The sequence below is a fragment of the Aulonocara sp. 'chitande type north' Nkhata Bay genome, linkage group LG23, assembly GCF_057382095.1.
Source record: "Aulonocara sp. 'chitande type north' Nkhata Bay isolate Kocher_YH1m ecotype deep benthic linkage group LG23, A_spYH_male_GT1.1, whole genome shotgun sequence".
Classification (NCBI taxonomy): domain Eukaryota; kingdom Metazoa; phylum Chordata; class Actinopteri; order Cichliformes; family Cichlidae; genus Aulonocara; species Aulonocara sp. 'chitande type north' Nkhata Bay.
This window is the reverse complement of record NC_141365.1, coordinates 22,019,623-22,035,690: the sequence shown is the minus strand read 5'-3', so window position 1 is coordinate 22,035,690 and position 16,068 is coordinate 22,019,623. Positions and strand designations below refer to the sequence as shown.

At 45.7% G+C, this 16,068-nt stretch overlaps 2 protein-coding genes across 2 annotated transcripts in view; one reads left to right on the top strand and one right to left on the bottom strand.

Annotated features, from left to right (window-relative positions):
- The window catches only part of LOC147301705 (uncharacterized), a 13,437-nt gene extending 6,157 nt beyond the window's left edge, over positions 1 to 7,280 (bottom strand). Inside the window, exons 1-3 of the mRNA XM_086283555.1 lie at positions 7,204 to 7,280; positions 3,288 to 4,106; positions 3,141 to 3,241 (exon numbers count right to left, since the gene is read on the bottom strand). Of these exons, the coding sequence (XP_086139681.1) occupies positions 3,141 to 3,241; positions 3,288 to 4,106; positions 7,204 to 7,280 (997 nt within the window). The remainder of the gene's footprint in view (positions 1 to 3,140; positions 3,242 to 3,287; positions 4,107 to 7,203) is intronic.
- Positions 1 to 16,068, top strand: part of LOC147301704 (erythroid membrane-associated protein-like) — a 21,106-nt gene extending 5,038 nt beyond the window's left edge. The window contains exons 2-7 of the mRNA XM_086284222.1: positions 6,591 to 6,639; positions 6,803 to 6,866; positions 7,206 to 9,027; positions 9,401 to 9,463; positions 9,871 to 9,980; positions 10,409 to 16,068. Of these exons, the coding sequence (XP_086140348.1) occupies positions 10,995 to 12,062 (1,068 nt within the window). The 5' untranslated portion in view covers positions 6,591 to 6,639; positions 6,803 to 6,866; positions 7,206 to 9,027; ... (1 more) ...; positions 9,871 to 9,980; positions 10,409 to 10,994 and the 3' untranslated portion in view covers positions 12,063 to 16,068. The remainder of the gene's footprint in view (positions 1 to 6,590; positions 6,640 to 6,802; positions 6,867 to 7,205; positions 9,028 to 9,400; positions 9,464 to 9,870; positions 9,981 to 10,408) is intronic.

Sequence of the window (16,068 nt, the reverse complement as noted above, 5' to 3'; positions counted from 1 at the left end):
TTACACTGATAAGCACTCACTCATCCCCCTCCCTTTCCAACGCCTTCGATGCTTGTGCCCTACCGGGGATGATAGCAGTCAACTGGACCAGCACAGATGCTGCAGGACCGGATGCGCTGTCTACGCCGGCTCTCTCTTACCCTTTACCCGCCCCTGTTGCTTGTCTCGTGTTTCTATGGTGTATTGATAGTCATGTGCTTTTGTGCTGAGGTGTTTTTTCTTTTATCAAACTGTTCTCCCACTAGGAGCTCAGTCTGAGTGGAGTTTTTTTTCTCCTCCTCTTACCTCATGTAGTGTATTTTCGTTGTTTTTTTCCTATCAGCCTACCTTCTGACATGTCTGCCCAATGTGATGTTTGTGTAAAGTTGGTCAGAAGGTTCCTTTGTGAGTGCGCATGCGCCATTAGCGTGCTGCCTGCTGTAACCCCTAATTTCCCTCGGGATGAATAAAGTATTCTGATTCTGATTCTGATACACACACAATAGCAGCCCCTGTCACTCAGTTTTTGCACTTGCGCTTGCTCGCAATGTGTTGCTTGCGCTCTCAACATTTTTGCCTGTGCGCGCTCAACTCTTTCTGTACACCGTTATATTTGTGCAACAAGACCAGCCAATCACAGACTTGGATGCAAAAAGAATTTGATTGGCTGTTTTGGTCTCCAATCAGCTCGAAATGACGAAATGCAATATCCCAGAATCCATTTCGTCCAAAACTCAAACGAGGCAGAATAGCTCAGAATAGTGGCACAAAAATAACGCCATAGGAGGGGCGGTAGTTACACTCGCAGTAGCACAGGAACAGAGCAGGAGGGAGAGACAGAGAAAGAGAGCCAGGGACAACAACATCACATTAGAAAGGTACACTGTAAAATGTAATATTGTGTTTAATTAAAAATATTAAATAGGCTGAACTCAATTTTTATCAATTTGTTATTAGAACTCGATTTAAATAAGTTACCAGTACTTTTTATGCAAAAATGCTGATAAACTCAATTTATTTGAGTTATCTTAACTTAGAAAAACTAAGTAAGCTGGAAGTTTTGCTTCTCAGTGTGGAAGGATGAAAGATGTGTTTTGAAAATGCCACGTGACTACCGTCCTTCTCCCTCTCGGATCAGTCCGCATGTTCATGGTGCCAGCATTTTTTATGGAATATGTTGAGCAAACCTGGAGAAGCGTCAGCTCAAGAGATTATTGTGGATCTTTACCTGATACACTGACTTGGTGAGTAAATGTTTACTCTTATTCAAACTGATTTTGTGGCTTCTCTTAGTTTAGCACCAGGTTTATAATTTTGCTAGCTAGTTAGTGTTAGCCTAGCGTTGCTGCTGCGGCTGGGCTCATGTTACTTAAAAATTAACACCACAGCCTTAAAAACCTTACATAAAAATATGTCTGTGAAATTTTCTGTTGATTGTTTGAAATAAAAAGGGAGATAAGAGCCCAGACAAAATTCTTCGGGAGGTGCATGTCACGGTTTGCCGGGGCAAGCCGTGTGGAATATGAAATAGGACCCAAAATGCGGCAGCTCTGGTGCAGATGAGTGTTTATTTACAGGGGTGTGAGTACAAACAGCGGTGGCGACAAAACATGAAACCGGAAACCTAAACTGGGTAAACTAATAAGACAAACCAGAATGAGGATGCAGGGAGGTCCGGAGAAATACATACGGGGAGACGCAGGGAGACCGAGGGGAAACAACACAGACGAACCAGCGATTACCAAGACAGAAAATACAACTTAAATACACTCAGAGAACACAGGGAGATTACACACAGGTGGGAGACACAGCTGGGAGTGATTAACATGACGAGACCAGGGAGGCAAACTGAAAACACTCACATAAGACGCAGACCTTCACAATATAACAGGAACACACGGGGGGGAACAGGGTAAACACCAATTAGAGAACAGAACCAAAATCGCGAAGAGAAAACACAAAACGCTGGGTCAAAAGGACCCAGGATCATGACAGTACCCCCCCCCCCCCCCCCTCTCAAAGGCTGGCCCCAGACAGCCCAACAAGAAACAAAACAGCCAGAAAAAACAGAAAACAACCCGACCAGGGCGGGTGGCGGGGGCCCAGGAAGGAGGGCTCGAAGCAAAACAAAACCGGAGCACCAGAAGGCCAAAAGACAAAAACAAAAAACGAGTCCAAAACCAAAAGAAACGAAGCACACCAGAACACAGGAAAAAACAGAGTCCAAAGCAGAAGAGTTCAGGGGACCGACAGCACAGGAGTCCAAAACAGTTCAGGGGGCCGGCCAGGGGGCCGACAGCACAGGAGTCCAAAACAGTTCAGGGGGCCGGCCAGGGGGCCGACAGCACAGGAGTCCAAACAGTTCAGGGGGCCGACCGTGCGAACGGCAACGGCGGCGACGTGGACACAGTTCGGGGGGCCGACCGTGCGGACGGCAACGGCGGCGACGTGGACACAGTTCGGGGGGGCGACCGTGCGGACGGCAACGGCGGCCACTCAGGCGATGGCGGTCCGGGGGCCGGCCGTGCGGAAGGCAACGGCGGCCACTCAGGCGATGGGGCCGGCCGTGCGGAAGGCAACGGCGGCGACGAGGGAGACGACGGAGCAGTTCAGGGGGCCGACCGCGCAGAAGGCAACGGCGGCGACTCAGGCGATGGCGATCCGGACCAGGCGAGGCTGCAGAGGCTGGACCAGGTGAAGCACAGGCTGAAGCCGGACCAGGCGAAGCACAGGCAGAGGCCGGACCAGGCGAAGCACAGGCAGAGGCCGGACCAGGCGAAGCACAGGCAGAGGCCGGGCCAGGCGAAGCACAGGCAGAGGCCGGACCAGGCGAAGCACAGGCAGAGGCCGGACCAGGCGAAGCACAGGCAGAGGCCGGGCCAGGCGAGGCTGAAGACACGGAGGCCGGGCCAGGCGAGGCTGAAGACACGGAGGCCGGGCCAGGCGAGGCTGAAGACACGGAGGCTGGGCCAGGCGAGGCTGAAGACACGGAGGCTGGACCAGGCGAGGCTGAAGACACAGAGGCTGGACCAGGTGAGGCTGAAGGCCCTGGAGCTGCAGCAGGCGAGGATGATGATGGAGCTACAGCAGGCGGCTGGACGGGCTGAACGGGCCCCTCGGACCCTCCAGCGGAGGCAGGAGGCTGAACGGGCCCCTCGGACCCTCCAGCAGAGGCAGGAGGCTGAACGGGCTCCTCGGACCCTCCAGCGGAGGCAGGAGACGAAGGCCGGAGCGGTCCCTCGGACCCTCCAGCGGAGACAGGAGACGAAGGCCGGAGCGATCTCTCGGACCCCCCAGCGGAGACTAGAGACGAAGGCCGGAGCGGTCCTACGGACCCTCCAGCAGAAGTCACCACTAAGCCAGCAGTCATGGAGTCCTCTGGCAAACACGAAGGCAACTGGCGATGCACTGAGCACTGGCTCTGCCCAGACAACGCGGACATGGTGCAGTTCTCAGGTGGCTGCATAAACTTCAGGGGTCCAGAATCAGCCGGGGACTGAGACCTAGCCTCTGGGGAAGCCCCGGAGCGGCAAACTGTGCCAATGGCGGCTGAACCATGAAAAGCACCTTGAGGTGAAATTAGACTTTCTCCCTGCATGGAGTGAATGAGTGAAACCGGTGATACTGGAGCCAGAGCTACGGGTAGCGGGGGCACTGGAGCTGCTGGGGCCTGCGCTACAGGCGGCACTGGAGCCGCTGGGGCCTGCGCTACAGGCGGCACTGGAGCCGCTGGGGCCTGCGCTACAGGCGGCACTGGAGCTACTGGGGCCTGCGCTACAGGCGGCACTGGAGCTACTGGGGCCTGCGCTACAGGCGGCACTGGAGCTACTGGAGACTGAACTGAGGGTGGCACTGGAGACTGAACTGAGGGTGGCACTGGAGACTGAACTGAGGGTGGCACTGGAGACTGAACTGAAGGGGACACTGGAGACTGAACTGAAGGGGACACTGGAGACTGAACTGAAGGGGACACTGGAGACTGAACTGAAGGAGGCACAGGAGACTGAACTGAAGGAGGCACAGGAGACTGAACTGAAGGAGGCACAGGAGACTGAGCTGAGAGGAGCACTGGCTGCGGGGGAGCTAACCGAGCTGAGAGGCGCTGCGGGGGAGCTAACCGAGCTGAGCTGAACCCAAACCAGAATGAGGATGCAGGGAGGTCCGGAGAAATACATACGGGGAGACGCAGGGAGACCGAGGGGAAACAACACAGACGAACCAGCGATTACCAAGACAGAAAATACAACTTAAATACACTCAGAGAACACAGGGAGATTACACACAGGTGGGAGACACAGCTGGGAGTGATTAACATGACGAGACCAGGGAGGCAAACTGAAAACACTCACATAAGACGCAGACCTTCACAATAAAACAGGAACACACGGGGGGGAACAGGGTAAACACCAATTAGAGAACAGAACCAAAATCGCGAAGAGAAAACACAAAACGCTGGGTCAAAAGGACCCAGGATCATGACAGTGCAGCCGTTAGGGGTGGGGTGTTTTCAATCCATAGCCATAACTAACTACACTCAACAAAAATATAAACGCAACACCTTTGTTACTGCTCCCATTCCCCATGGGATGGACGTAGAGACCTAAAATTCATTCCAGATACACAATATAACCATCCCTCCCAAACAGTGGTCACAAATCAGTCCAAATGTGTGGTAGTGGGCACATCTGCTATATTGAGATAATCCATCCCACCTCACAGGTGTGCCACATCAGGATGCTGATCTGACATCATGAGTAGTGCACAGGTGTACCTCAGACTGCCCACAACAAAAGGCCACCCTGGAATGTGCAGTTTTTTGCGCTATTGGGGGTCTGGGGACCCAGAACCGGTCAGTATCTGGTGTGACCACCATTTGCCTCATGCAGTGCAACACATCATGCAGTGCAACACATCGTCGCATGGAGTCTATCAGATTGTCAATTGTGGCCTGTGGAATGTTGGTCCACTCCACTTCAATGGCTGTGCGAGGTTGTTGGATATTCGTGGGAACTGGTACACGCTGTCGTATACGCCGGTCAAGCACATCCCGAACATGCTCAATGGGTGACATGTCCAGTGAGTATGCTGGCCATGCAAGAACTGGGACATTCTCAGCTGCCATCTGCCCTGAACAATGTGAACCATGATTCATCTGTGAAGCGCACACCTCTCCAACGTGCCAGACGCCATCGAATGTGAGCATTTGCCCACACAAGTCTGTTACGGCAACGAGCTGGAGTCAGGTCAAGACCCCGATGAGGACGACGGGCATGCAGTTGAGCGTCCCTGAGACGGTTTCTGACAGTTTGTGCAGAAATTGTTTGATTGTGCAAACCAATTGTTCCAGCAGCTGTCTGGGTGGCTGGTCTCAGACGATTTTGGAGGTGAACCTGCTGGATGTGGAGGTCCTGGGCTGGTGTGGTTACACGAGGTCTGCGGTTGTGAGGCCGGTTGGATGTGCTACCATATTCTCTGAAACGCCTGTGGAGACGGCTTATGGTTGAGAAATGAACATTCAATGCACGGGCGACAGATCTGGTTGACATTCCTGCTGTCAGCATGCCAATTGCACGCTCCCTCATTGCTTGTGGCATCTGTGGCATTTTGCTGTGAGACAAAACTGCACATTCCAGGGTGGCCTTTTGTTGTGGGCAGTCTGAGGTACACCTGTGCACTACTCATGATGTCAGATCAGCATCCTGATGTGGCACACCTGTGAGGTGGGATGGATTATCTCAATATAGCAGATGTGCCCACTACCACACATTTGGACTGATTTGTGACCACTGTTTGGGAGGGATGGTTATATTGTGTATCTGGATTGAATTTTAGGTCTCTACGTCCATCCCATGGGGAATGGGAGCAGTAACAAAGGTGTTGCGTTTATATTTTTGTTGAGTGTAACTAACTAACTAACGAATTATATATATATCATGTTTAACCTGAGTAGCAAAAGACCACAGGGGGTTGAAAACAATAAGCCAGGAGATAGCTGTGCTCCCAGACTCTATCGAGCCTTGACCTCCCGGTCAGCTATGGCGCTGGTGGATAACAGAGCTCTCCGAAAACGTGGAAGCACTTTTGCAAATATGTGATATTTTGATAAATTAAGTAGATATTTAAGCATTACACAGCTACATTCTCGGCTGAAAATATCGTAAAAGGTTATTTTGTGACTCAGAAAGGGTAGTCTGGGGAAAAGGAGGATCGCATTTGTCGGCCACGGTTGGGAGCCTGTGCGTACTTGTAAGCGCGGGAATGGCGGAGGAGCGTGGCTAAAAAACTTATTACTTTTTCTGGGTCACAAAATAAACTTTTAAGATATTTTCAGGCGAGAATGTAGCTGTGTAAAGTTCAAATATCTGCTCGATTTATCAAGACATCACATATTTGCAAAATTGCTCAGACGTTTTCGGGGACGTCCATTTTTTTTTTCATGCTTTGTGGCAGCTTTTGAACATCTGTGGCATCTATTAATGTCAAATCTAGCCTTTATTTAACAACATAAGCAAACTCTATGTTACAATGATTGCACAGCCATTAAGGATCAAATCAGTTTCTGAAAAATGTTCTGTTTTTTCTCCCTCTGCTTGCTTCTTACTGTCTTTGAGGTTCGGGACCAGCACTCCTGTTGTTGGACAGAAAGACATCAACTCAGTGGTAAGTATTTTGGTTTTCCAATATATTAGCAACTGTCAGTGACATTTATATTAATCAGGCTGAACTTTAATCATACTTTAGATCAGCCTGTTTTACTTATTGTTTTATTTGTGCTTTGGTTTGGTTGTTTCTTTACTGATCTTTTCCCGTCTTCTGTTATTAGACTTGAGATATGACTACACTACGCTGTTGCTGGTGACTCCAGTTAATTCTACAAGACATGCTGTGTAAGTAAACAAACAACAACAGTTTGGTCTGCATTTCTTGAAAGATCACATCCCCCAAACTTAGTTTAGAGGGGATATATAGTGAAGTCTGCAAGTTTTCTAACAGCAAAATTTGTTTTGTTCCCAAATCATTTTGCACATCATTAGAATGAAAGTCATTGGCCATGTTTGCATAGCCCTTTTTAAAATGATGCTTTCATGACATGAATGTCACCTCTCCGGTGGGGAGGGAGCCTGAGATTGTCTAAATTGGAGTCTGTTTTATACCAAATGCAGAAAAAAATGTTTTAAGAAAGCAATTAAGTTCATGTTCCAAAAAATATGATTGTTTTCTTGCAGGACACCAGGAGAGATGAGTCCTCCGTCACAGATGGTGTGGTCAGTGAAGATGGTCGCCTGCAGGTTCAAGCTCATTGCATCTCCAACCCACATCCACTGCCACTGTACTTAAGGGAAGTTAAAGACTCATCTTCTGGGCCTGAAAAAAGCCACGGTTTAAGTGCCTTAAACATGCACTCTATTTAAAGGCCACAAGATGACGATAGCTGAGATTGCAGTGACATGACCGCTAACCACATAACGTTAACTTGTCTCCTTTTTTGGAGTCTATGACACCATAGGCTCAAGAGAATGAAACCTCAGATACACAGGCCTAGAGACTAGTCTGCAACTATCTGACAACCAGTTGTCATGAGGAAAGAGGTGTAGAAGGTTTGCCTTCAAAGTAAGAGCATCACACTTTAGGGCTGTGCGATATGACCAAAATCTCATATCCCGATATTAAGACATCTATCGTCCGATAACAATATAAATCACAAAAATGTAACATTTTCTGTAAATTCTGTGAATCTCGGGCAGCTCGACTTGCGTGAAGTGTTTCCAGCTGGGCGTCGCGTACCTGGAGTCGAGTGTTTTAACTGATGCATGAAACTATACATTTTTAGACATAAGTTGTAACGGCCGCCGCTTTCTTTGTATTTATTACATGGCGTGCTGCAGGGAAAAGCCTGTTCTAACATTTGAGTCTAAGGTTTATTTTTTAGCACCTGACGGCTCTTTTTTGCTTCTCACCTGTAAACACTCTGCATCTTTCACGTGATTCAGTTTATTTTGAAAAGTCTCAACAGGATCTTGAGCTTTATTGTGAAAGGTTTATGTGTAACAAGCGGAAACACGGTGGTTTTACCGTCGTTGTTGCTAACGACAACGCATAAAAACAAATGCTTGTCCGTCTGTAGTGTGGTTATATTAAATGTAAGAGAAAGAGAGAACTTTAAGAAGTTAATTTAGCCACTACAGTGACCATCAAAATAATGAAAAAATATTGCCATAAACAGTTTATTTTGCGACACCACGAAACAAACGATAGCGTAAAATGAAACGATAAATGTTTTTATATCGTCATCCAATATATATCGTTATATTGAACAGCCCTGTCACACTTTTTCACTAGTGTTTCACTACAGCTCAGAGAGTAAATGGTGACTGTTTACAGACAAGTTAATGTCTTCGATACAAACTTCTCCTATCTGCTAGCAACAAAAAAAAAAATCACAAGGTGGTTTTTGATTGCAACACACTCTTTGTGATTGATTTGGGTCAAATTTATACATTTTGGTCACACTCTTTTTGAAAAAGGTAGAGCAAGCTGTCAAGCAGTAGCACATCCTAGATTGTATTAGAGAATGTGAAAGGTCCCGATATGCTGATTCTGAAGTAAATTACAAGTACTTTAAAACTACACTGAAGCACAGAATTGAAGTCAATGTGATCAGTTTTAGCATCATTCAGAGAGGTTTTTGGGAGTCACCCGAGGTCCACAAAAACTTGAAAAGATAAGCTTGAACAGGTCCAACTTTTTTCAATAATCCTAAATAACACTGTATAATTGAACTCTCCACCAGCTATGTAGTTACAATAGATGCAACAAATCAATTCAGCAGTTTGTGAGTCATATTTCAGCTCAGGTCGATGGATTTGGTGGACACTGTAGATCATTTTACAGTCTTGTAGGTGTGGAGCAAAACCCGAAGGACAAGCGTTTTAGGAAGAAGTGAAACCTAAAGTGAGAACTATGAAATATTTCTCTCTCTTTCAAAGATACTTGAACTGGATTATCCAGCCTTCTTCAACAACAGAGTAGAGCTTCTGTCCAACACTGGTGAGTAGAGATGATCATTAAAAAAAATAGTCCTCTCATTTTAAATAAGAGTAACTCTCAATCTTGAGCTGCGAAAAGTGACAAACATTTTTTGTTCTTTGGTCACTGAAGCATTCATCAACCAAAAGAGGAAAGGGTAAAAATGGGTTGAGGTTCTGATTTTCTTTTTGCTGATTTTTAACATTAAGTCCATAAAGTCCAGTCCTCCTGTGTTTGAGGAATCCTGGAATCCAGTCTGACGAGAATGAGATGGGACAAAAATCTGAATAGGTGACATTCCAACATTTACTGGATGAAAGTAAATGTTTGTGTCACAGCAGACTTTCAGTTAAATACTGATACAATCTGTTATACTATCTGTTTCCCTTTAAAGGAACATGAAACTGAGTTCATACAGCCATTCTCAACAGCACAGCAGAGATTTTGTCCAATACTGGTGAGTACAGATAATCGTGATCACACAATTTAAAAGTCCAAGCCAAATGTGGATCTTTCTTTCTTTGTCAGTATATGTAAATTTTATGCTGCTGAAGCTGGTGTGTTTGTTTGGTTTTACAAAAGGATGAAATAAGAGTTTATTTAACAGCAGGACTGATCAGACTACATTTGTTGGACAGAGAAAAAAAGTTTAGAGTTAAAACCTTTCATCCCTAACTCCCAAAAGGTGGATTCTGTTCATCTGGACGTAGGGTTTTCAGTGGGAGAAACGTTTCATGACTTGGATGAGTCATGAAACGTTTCTCCCACTGAAAACCCTACGTCCAGATGAACAGAATCCACCTTTTGGGATTTACTTACCTGGATGACTGAGCATGCATCAAGACTTTCATCCCTAATCTCAAGGTCTGAAAAGCTTACTACAAGGGTGCCTGACACACCTGCAGAGAGAGGTGGGATTTAACAGAGTCCATCAGGTTGTCTTCAACAACACAGCAGAGTCTCTACAAGCAGTGGTGAGTCTAGTTGATCACATTCATGTTTCAGTGCAAATCTTCGATTCACTTTATTCATTTCATGCTGACTTTCTTTGTCTCCAATCCTCTACCTTAAGTATGTTTTCACTACAGCCATTTCCATCCTCTTTACGATATCCTCAACTGTTATTCTGCATTTCTCTCCCTATATCCAACACAGAGGGAACAGAGGTAATTCTCATCACCTCTGTTCCCTGTTCCCTATATTCATGATCCAGCCTGACACGCATGGCTGGGATTGTCATCAAACAGAACTAGGAGAACAGAAAAAAAATCTTGAAACTGATTCTCCACAGGCAGCCTGGAACAGGACATATGTGGCAGGAAAGAAGGAAAAGCAGAATGGATCCACATTAAATAGAATGAAAACTGAATTTTAAATAAAATCAGTTTCTTTTCTCTTTCAGAGTGCAGACATGTCTGCTGCCAGCTGTCTTCTATCTCATGATCAGTTTCAGTGCTCCATCTGTCTGGATATCTTAACTGATCCAATCTCCACACCATGTGGACACAACTTCTGCAAAAACTGCATCAGTCAACACTGGGATATTAGTGAAACCTGTCAGTGCCCCACATGTAAAAAGGTGTTTGAGACCAGACCTGAGCTGTACATCAACACTTTCATCTCTGAGATGGTTTCTCAGTTCAGACATGAAGCTCAGCAGAAAGTCAGCAGCAGCAGCTCAGAGCAACAAGCTGCCAAACCAGGAGAAGTTCCCTGTGACATCTGCACTGAAACCAAACTGAAGGCCCTGAAGTCCTGCCTGGTGTGTCTGGCCTCCTACTGTCAGACTCACCTGGAGCCTCATCTGACAGCTTCACGTCTGAAAAGACATCAGCTGATTGATCCTGAGGAGAACCTGGAAGGCAGGATGTGTATGAAGCATGATAAACCTCTGGAGCTGTTCTGTAAGACTGATCAGACATGTATCTGCATGCTCTGCTCTGTTATAGACCACAGGACTCATGAGTTTGTTCCTTTGAGAGAAGAATATGAAGGAAAGAAGGCAAAACTGGGGGAAGACTGAGACTGAAATTCAACAGATGATCACGAAGAGACAACTAAAGATTCAGGAGATCAAAGAGTCAGTGAAGATGAGTAAAGATGCTGCAGACAGAGAGAAAGCAGAAGGTGTTCAGGTCTTCACTGCTCTAACGAAGTCTCTCAGGAAAAGCCTCAACGAGCTCATAAAGGAGATTGAAGATAAACAGGAAACAACAGAGAAACAGGCTGAAGGTTTCATCAAAGATCTGGAACAGGAAATCTCTGAGCTGATGAAGAGAAGCTCTGAGGTGGAGCAGCTCTCACGCTCTAAAGATCACCTCCGCCTTCTCCAAAGATTCTCATTCCTGAAAGCTGCTCCAGCCACCAAGGACTGGACAGAGGTCATTATCCATCCACCATCATATGAGGGCACTGTGGTGAGAGCTGTGGATCAGCTGAAGGAGACTCTCAGTAAAGAAATGAAGAAGCTGTTTGAGGCTGAGCTGAAGAGGGTCCAGCAGTATGCAGTGGATATGACTCTTGATCCTGATACAGCACATCGGAAACTCATCCTGTCTGATGATGAAAGACAAGTACACTGTGGTGATGAGAAGAAGAATCTTCCAGACAACCCAGAGAGATTTTCTAAAGGTGTTTGTGTTTTAGGAAAGCAGAGTCTCTCTTCAGGCAGATTTTACTTTGAGGTTTGGGTTAAAGAAAAGAGAGACTGGATTTTAGGAATGGTCAGAGAGTCAGTCAACAGAAAGGAAGAAATCACACTCAGTCCTGAGGATGGTTACTGGACTGTAGCAGTAGTAAATGGAAATGTATGTGTAGCTTTTGAGGACTCCCAGGTCCGTCTCTCTCCTCAGTTTTGTCCTGAGAAGGTGGGAGTGTTTGTGGATTATGAAGAGGGTCTGGTCTCCTTTCATGATGTAGATGATGCAGCTCTTATCTACTCCTTTACTGGCTGCTCCTTCACTGAGAAACTCTACCCATTCTTCTGTCCCGGTGTCAATGATAATGGTAAAAACTCTGCACCTCTGATCATCTGTCCTGTCAATCAGTCAGTCTGAACTTTTTCGATCCAGAAACTATATTAATTACATTATTCTCAACATTTTAACAGCACAGAGAAGAAGTCCTAAAAACAGAACTGAACAAACTGCACCTGTTGATAAAAAACCATGAGATATGGTCAGAAGCTTCAAAACAAACTAGTGAGCTCACCTTTCAGTTGATTTTTATTGAACTGTTTTCAAGTTGAAGAAAAAGATTTCTTTGAGGAAGTAAGATAAGATAAGATAAGATAAGATAAGATAAGATAACCTTTATTAGTCCCACACGTGGGAAATTTGTTTTGTCACAGCAGGAAGTGGACAGTGCAAAAGTTATGACGCAAAAATTAGAATACAATAAGAATAAATACAGTACACAGCTGTACAGAATAGAATAAAATAATATACTATATACAGTAGAATAAAATAGAATAAAAATATACAATAAGATAAAAATAGAATACGAATGCTATATACAACTGAGTAAAAATACAACGATGCCAGAAAAGATTATTGCACTTAGTGTTATTGCACATGTGTGGATGTGTGTGTTTGTTCAGTTAAAGTCTTTGTTGTGGAGTCTGACAGCAGTGGGGAGGAAAGACCTGCGAAATCTCTCCGTCCCACACCGTGGGTGCCGCAGTCTCCCACTGAAGGAGCTGCTCAGTGCTGTCACAGTCTCCTGCATGGGGTGGGAGACGTTGTCCAACAGGGATGACAGCTTAGCCGCCATTCTCCTGTCACTCACCACCTCCACTGGGTCCAGAGGGCATCCTAGAACAGAGCTGGCCCTTCGGATCACCCTGTTCAGTCTCTTCCTGTCCCCAGCAGAGATGCTGCCGCCCCAGCAGACCACACCATAAAAGATAGCAGAAGCCACCACAGAGTCATAGAAGGTCTTCAGGAGTGGGCCCTCCACCCCAAACGACCTGAGTCTCCGCAGCAGGTACAGCCTGCTCTGCCCTTTCCTGTAGAGGGCGTCTGAGTTATGAGTCCAGTCCAGTCTGTTGTTCAGATGAACACCAAGGTACCTGTAGCTGTCCACAGCCTCAATGTCCATACCTTGGATGTTCAGTGGTTGCAGTGGAGAATGCTTGTGCCTGCGGAAGTCTACCACCAGCTCCTTGGTTTTACTGGCGTTGATCTGGAGGTAGTTCTGCTGGCACCAGTCCACAAAGTCTTGAGTCAGTCCTCTGTACTCCTTGTCGTCCCCATCAGTGATGAGGCCGACTATTGCAGAGTCATCAGAGAACTTCTGCAGGAAGCACTGGGTGGAATTGTGGGAGAAGTCTGCAGTGTAGATGGTGAAGAGGAACGGAGCCAGAACCGTTCCCTGTGGGGCCCCCGTACTGCAGACGACCCTGTCCGACACACAGCCCTGAGTCCTCACATACTGTGGTCGGTCGGTGAGGTAGTCCAAAATCCAGGTAGTGAGGTGATGGTCCACTCCAGAGTTCTCCAGCTTGTCCTTCAGAACCGAGGGAAGAATAGTGTTGAAGGCACTGGAGAAATCAAAGAACATGATTCTCACAGTGCTTCCAGCGGTCTCCAGGTGAGCGAGGGAACGATGTAGGAGGTGAATGACGGCATCATCCGCTCCAATGCCAGGCTGGTAGGCAAACTGAAGTGGGTCCAGTGATGAGCTTGTTAGGCGCCGAAGCTGAGCCAGGACCAACCGCTCCAGGGTCTTCATCAGGTGGGATGTCAGAGCCACCGGCCTGTAGCTGTTGAGGTCCTTGGGGCGTGAAGTCTTTGGCACTGGTACAACACAGGAGGTTTTCCAGAGCTGTGGGACTCTTCCCAACCTCAGGCTCAGGTTGAAGAGGTGCTCCATCACCCCACACACAAACTCTCCTTTACTTTTCTCAGTTTTTAAAGGCACAGACATTAAAGCATAAACTGTACAAATGTTAATATTTCATTATTTTTATTCACCTGGGGTTAAATATCAAAAACTAGGATTGATAAACTGTTCTGTTGTTTTAACATGAAATGATTAAAAATATGAACTTTTATCATCTCCTGTGATGGTTTCATTGAACAAAGCTGTTCAATTTTTTAACCTTGAACAAAGCTGTTCAATTTTTTAACCTTGCCAGTTAAGTTATAAGAGAGAACATAACAGACTGGCGGCGAGGTTAAAACGGATCCCGGATGTGCAGTGGGCGACAGAGAGGGGGAAATCCTTGTGAAAGTGGCCAAAAGATGCGAAAAAAGATACGAAAAAACCAACTAACCCTCCATGTGGATGCTAACTCTCCTGCCTAGCTAGTGAGCTGCAGAGAGGACGTGAGTAACATCAATTCTTCTTCTTCTTCGTGAGGGACGCTTAAAGGCACCGAGAAAATGTCAGGTGTTGTTGGACAAATGTACATTTTATGGATCTGCTAAATGGATCATTTAAGTTCAGCTTTTAAATTCATTTAACCCTCTACTGCATAGCGTTGCCCTGAGGCAACAAACCACATTTTCATGTCTCACACTGGCCCTTCAAAAAAAAAAAAAAAAAAAAAAAATTCTCCATTTGGAGGTAAGATAAAGACAGAGGACAGTGAGCTTTTAGGGAGTGACAGTGAAGTTAAGGAGTGGATCCCTGAATCAAGTAAAGTAATTGTGTGTGTGTGTGTGTGTGTGTGTGTGTGTATGCATGGGGTTAGGGTCAAATGTTGGATGTATTTGGTGTTTTATTGTTCTGTGAAATGTTTAGATTGTTTATTTGTTCATTTTTGTTGTACTAATAAAACTTATTATAGAATAACTTGGTGTTTGATTACCCTTATCGCACCATGTTGCCTTTAAGCAACAAACCAATATCATTTTGGGGAGGTGTCATATTTTATGATTGATATATTATTACGGACCTTAAATCTCCCCCAAAATAGGGTGAAATATTAATATTTCCCCAAAAAATAAAAAGTCATGCAGTACAGGGTTAAGAGACCTTCAACTGGGTGTCTTTCCTTTTGGTTTGTTTCTTTAAGAGTTGAGAATGTGTTAATTACATGAATAAAATGTAATTTTCTCTGTAGCACTTCATGGATTTCATAAGCAACACACTTTAGTTGTTTACACAAATCATAAAGGTAAAAAATAGTATCTACAGTGTTATCTTCATTTTAAATGTCAAAAAGTATTTGTGGCCCCACTTTTTCATTTGTGTGGAAACCGGGTCCAAATGGCTCTTTGGGTGTTAAAGGTTGCTGACCCCTGATATAGAATATGCTGGCCCATTTATGGACCAAATGTTCCTGGTTGTGGTTGATGCTCACTCATAGTGGCCAGAAATCATCCCCGTAAAGCAAGCAACAGCTGCCAGCACGATCAATAGACTTCGGTCAGTGTTTGCACGCACAGGTCTGCCACAACAGCTCATAAGTGAAAATGGTTGTCAGTTTACTGGAGAGGAGTTCCAGTGTTTCCTTAGGAGTAACGGAGTACGATATATCACTTCAGCCCTCCATCATCCTGCAACAAATGGACACGCTGAATGGTTCATCCAGTCCTTCAAGCAGTCAATGAAAGCCAGTCGGACAAAGGGTAAGCCGCTACAACAGAAAATCTGCAATTTCTTACTGGCTTACAGGAATACCACCGATGCAACAACTGGACACACACCTGCACTGCTCTTCATGGGACAGAATCTGAGATCGCGTCTAGATTTGCTGAAACCAGACATTCGCAAGGATGTCCAAGGTAAACAGTCTTCCATGGTGGAAACAACAAGAAAAAAAACCAGATTCTTCAATGTTGGACAAAAAGTTCTTGTGTGAAATGTGAAAATGAAATTAGTTGAAGTGCCTCAATGGTTTGCTTTATATTATTAACAAATGTCATATAAACGCATAGTTCAGAACACTAAAGAAGACACGGCCCTGAACAATAAAGGCTCTTACAGCGTGTCATTGTCTTATAAGTAAGTTTGCAGGAGACTCTCATGCACGCTTGTATGCAGAAGTTAATAACAAGGAACCATCTGCCAGTGGAAATTTACTAGAAGGGAGTAGGGCAAGGTCGCAGCCTCCCT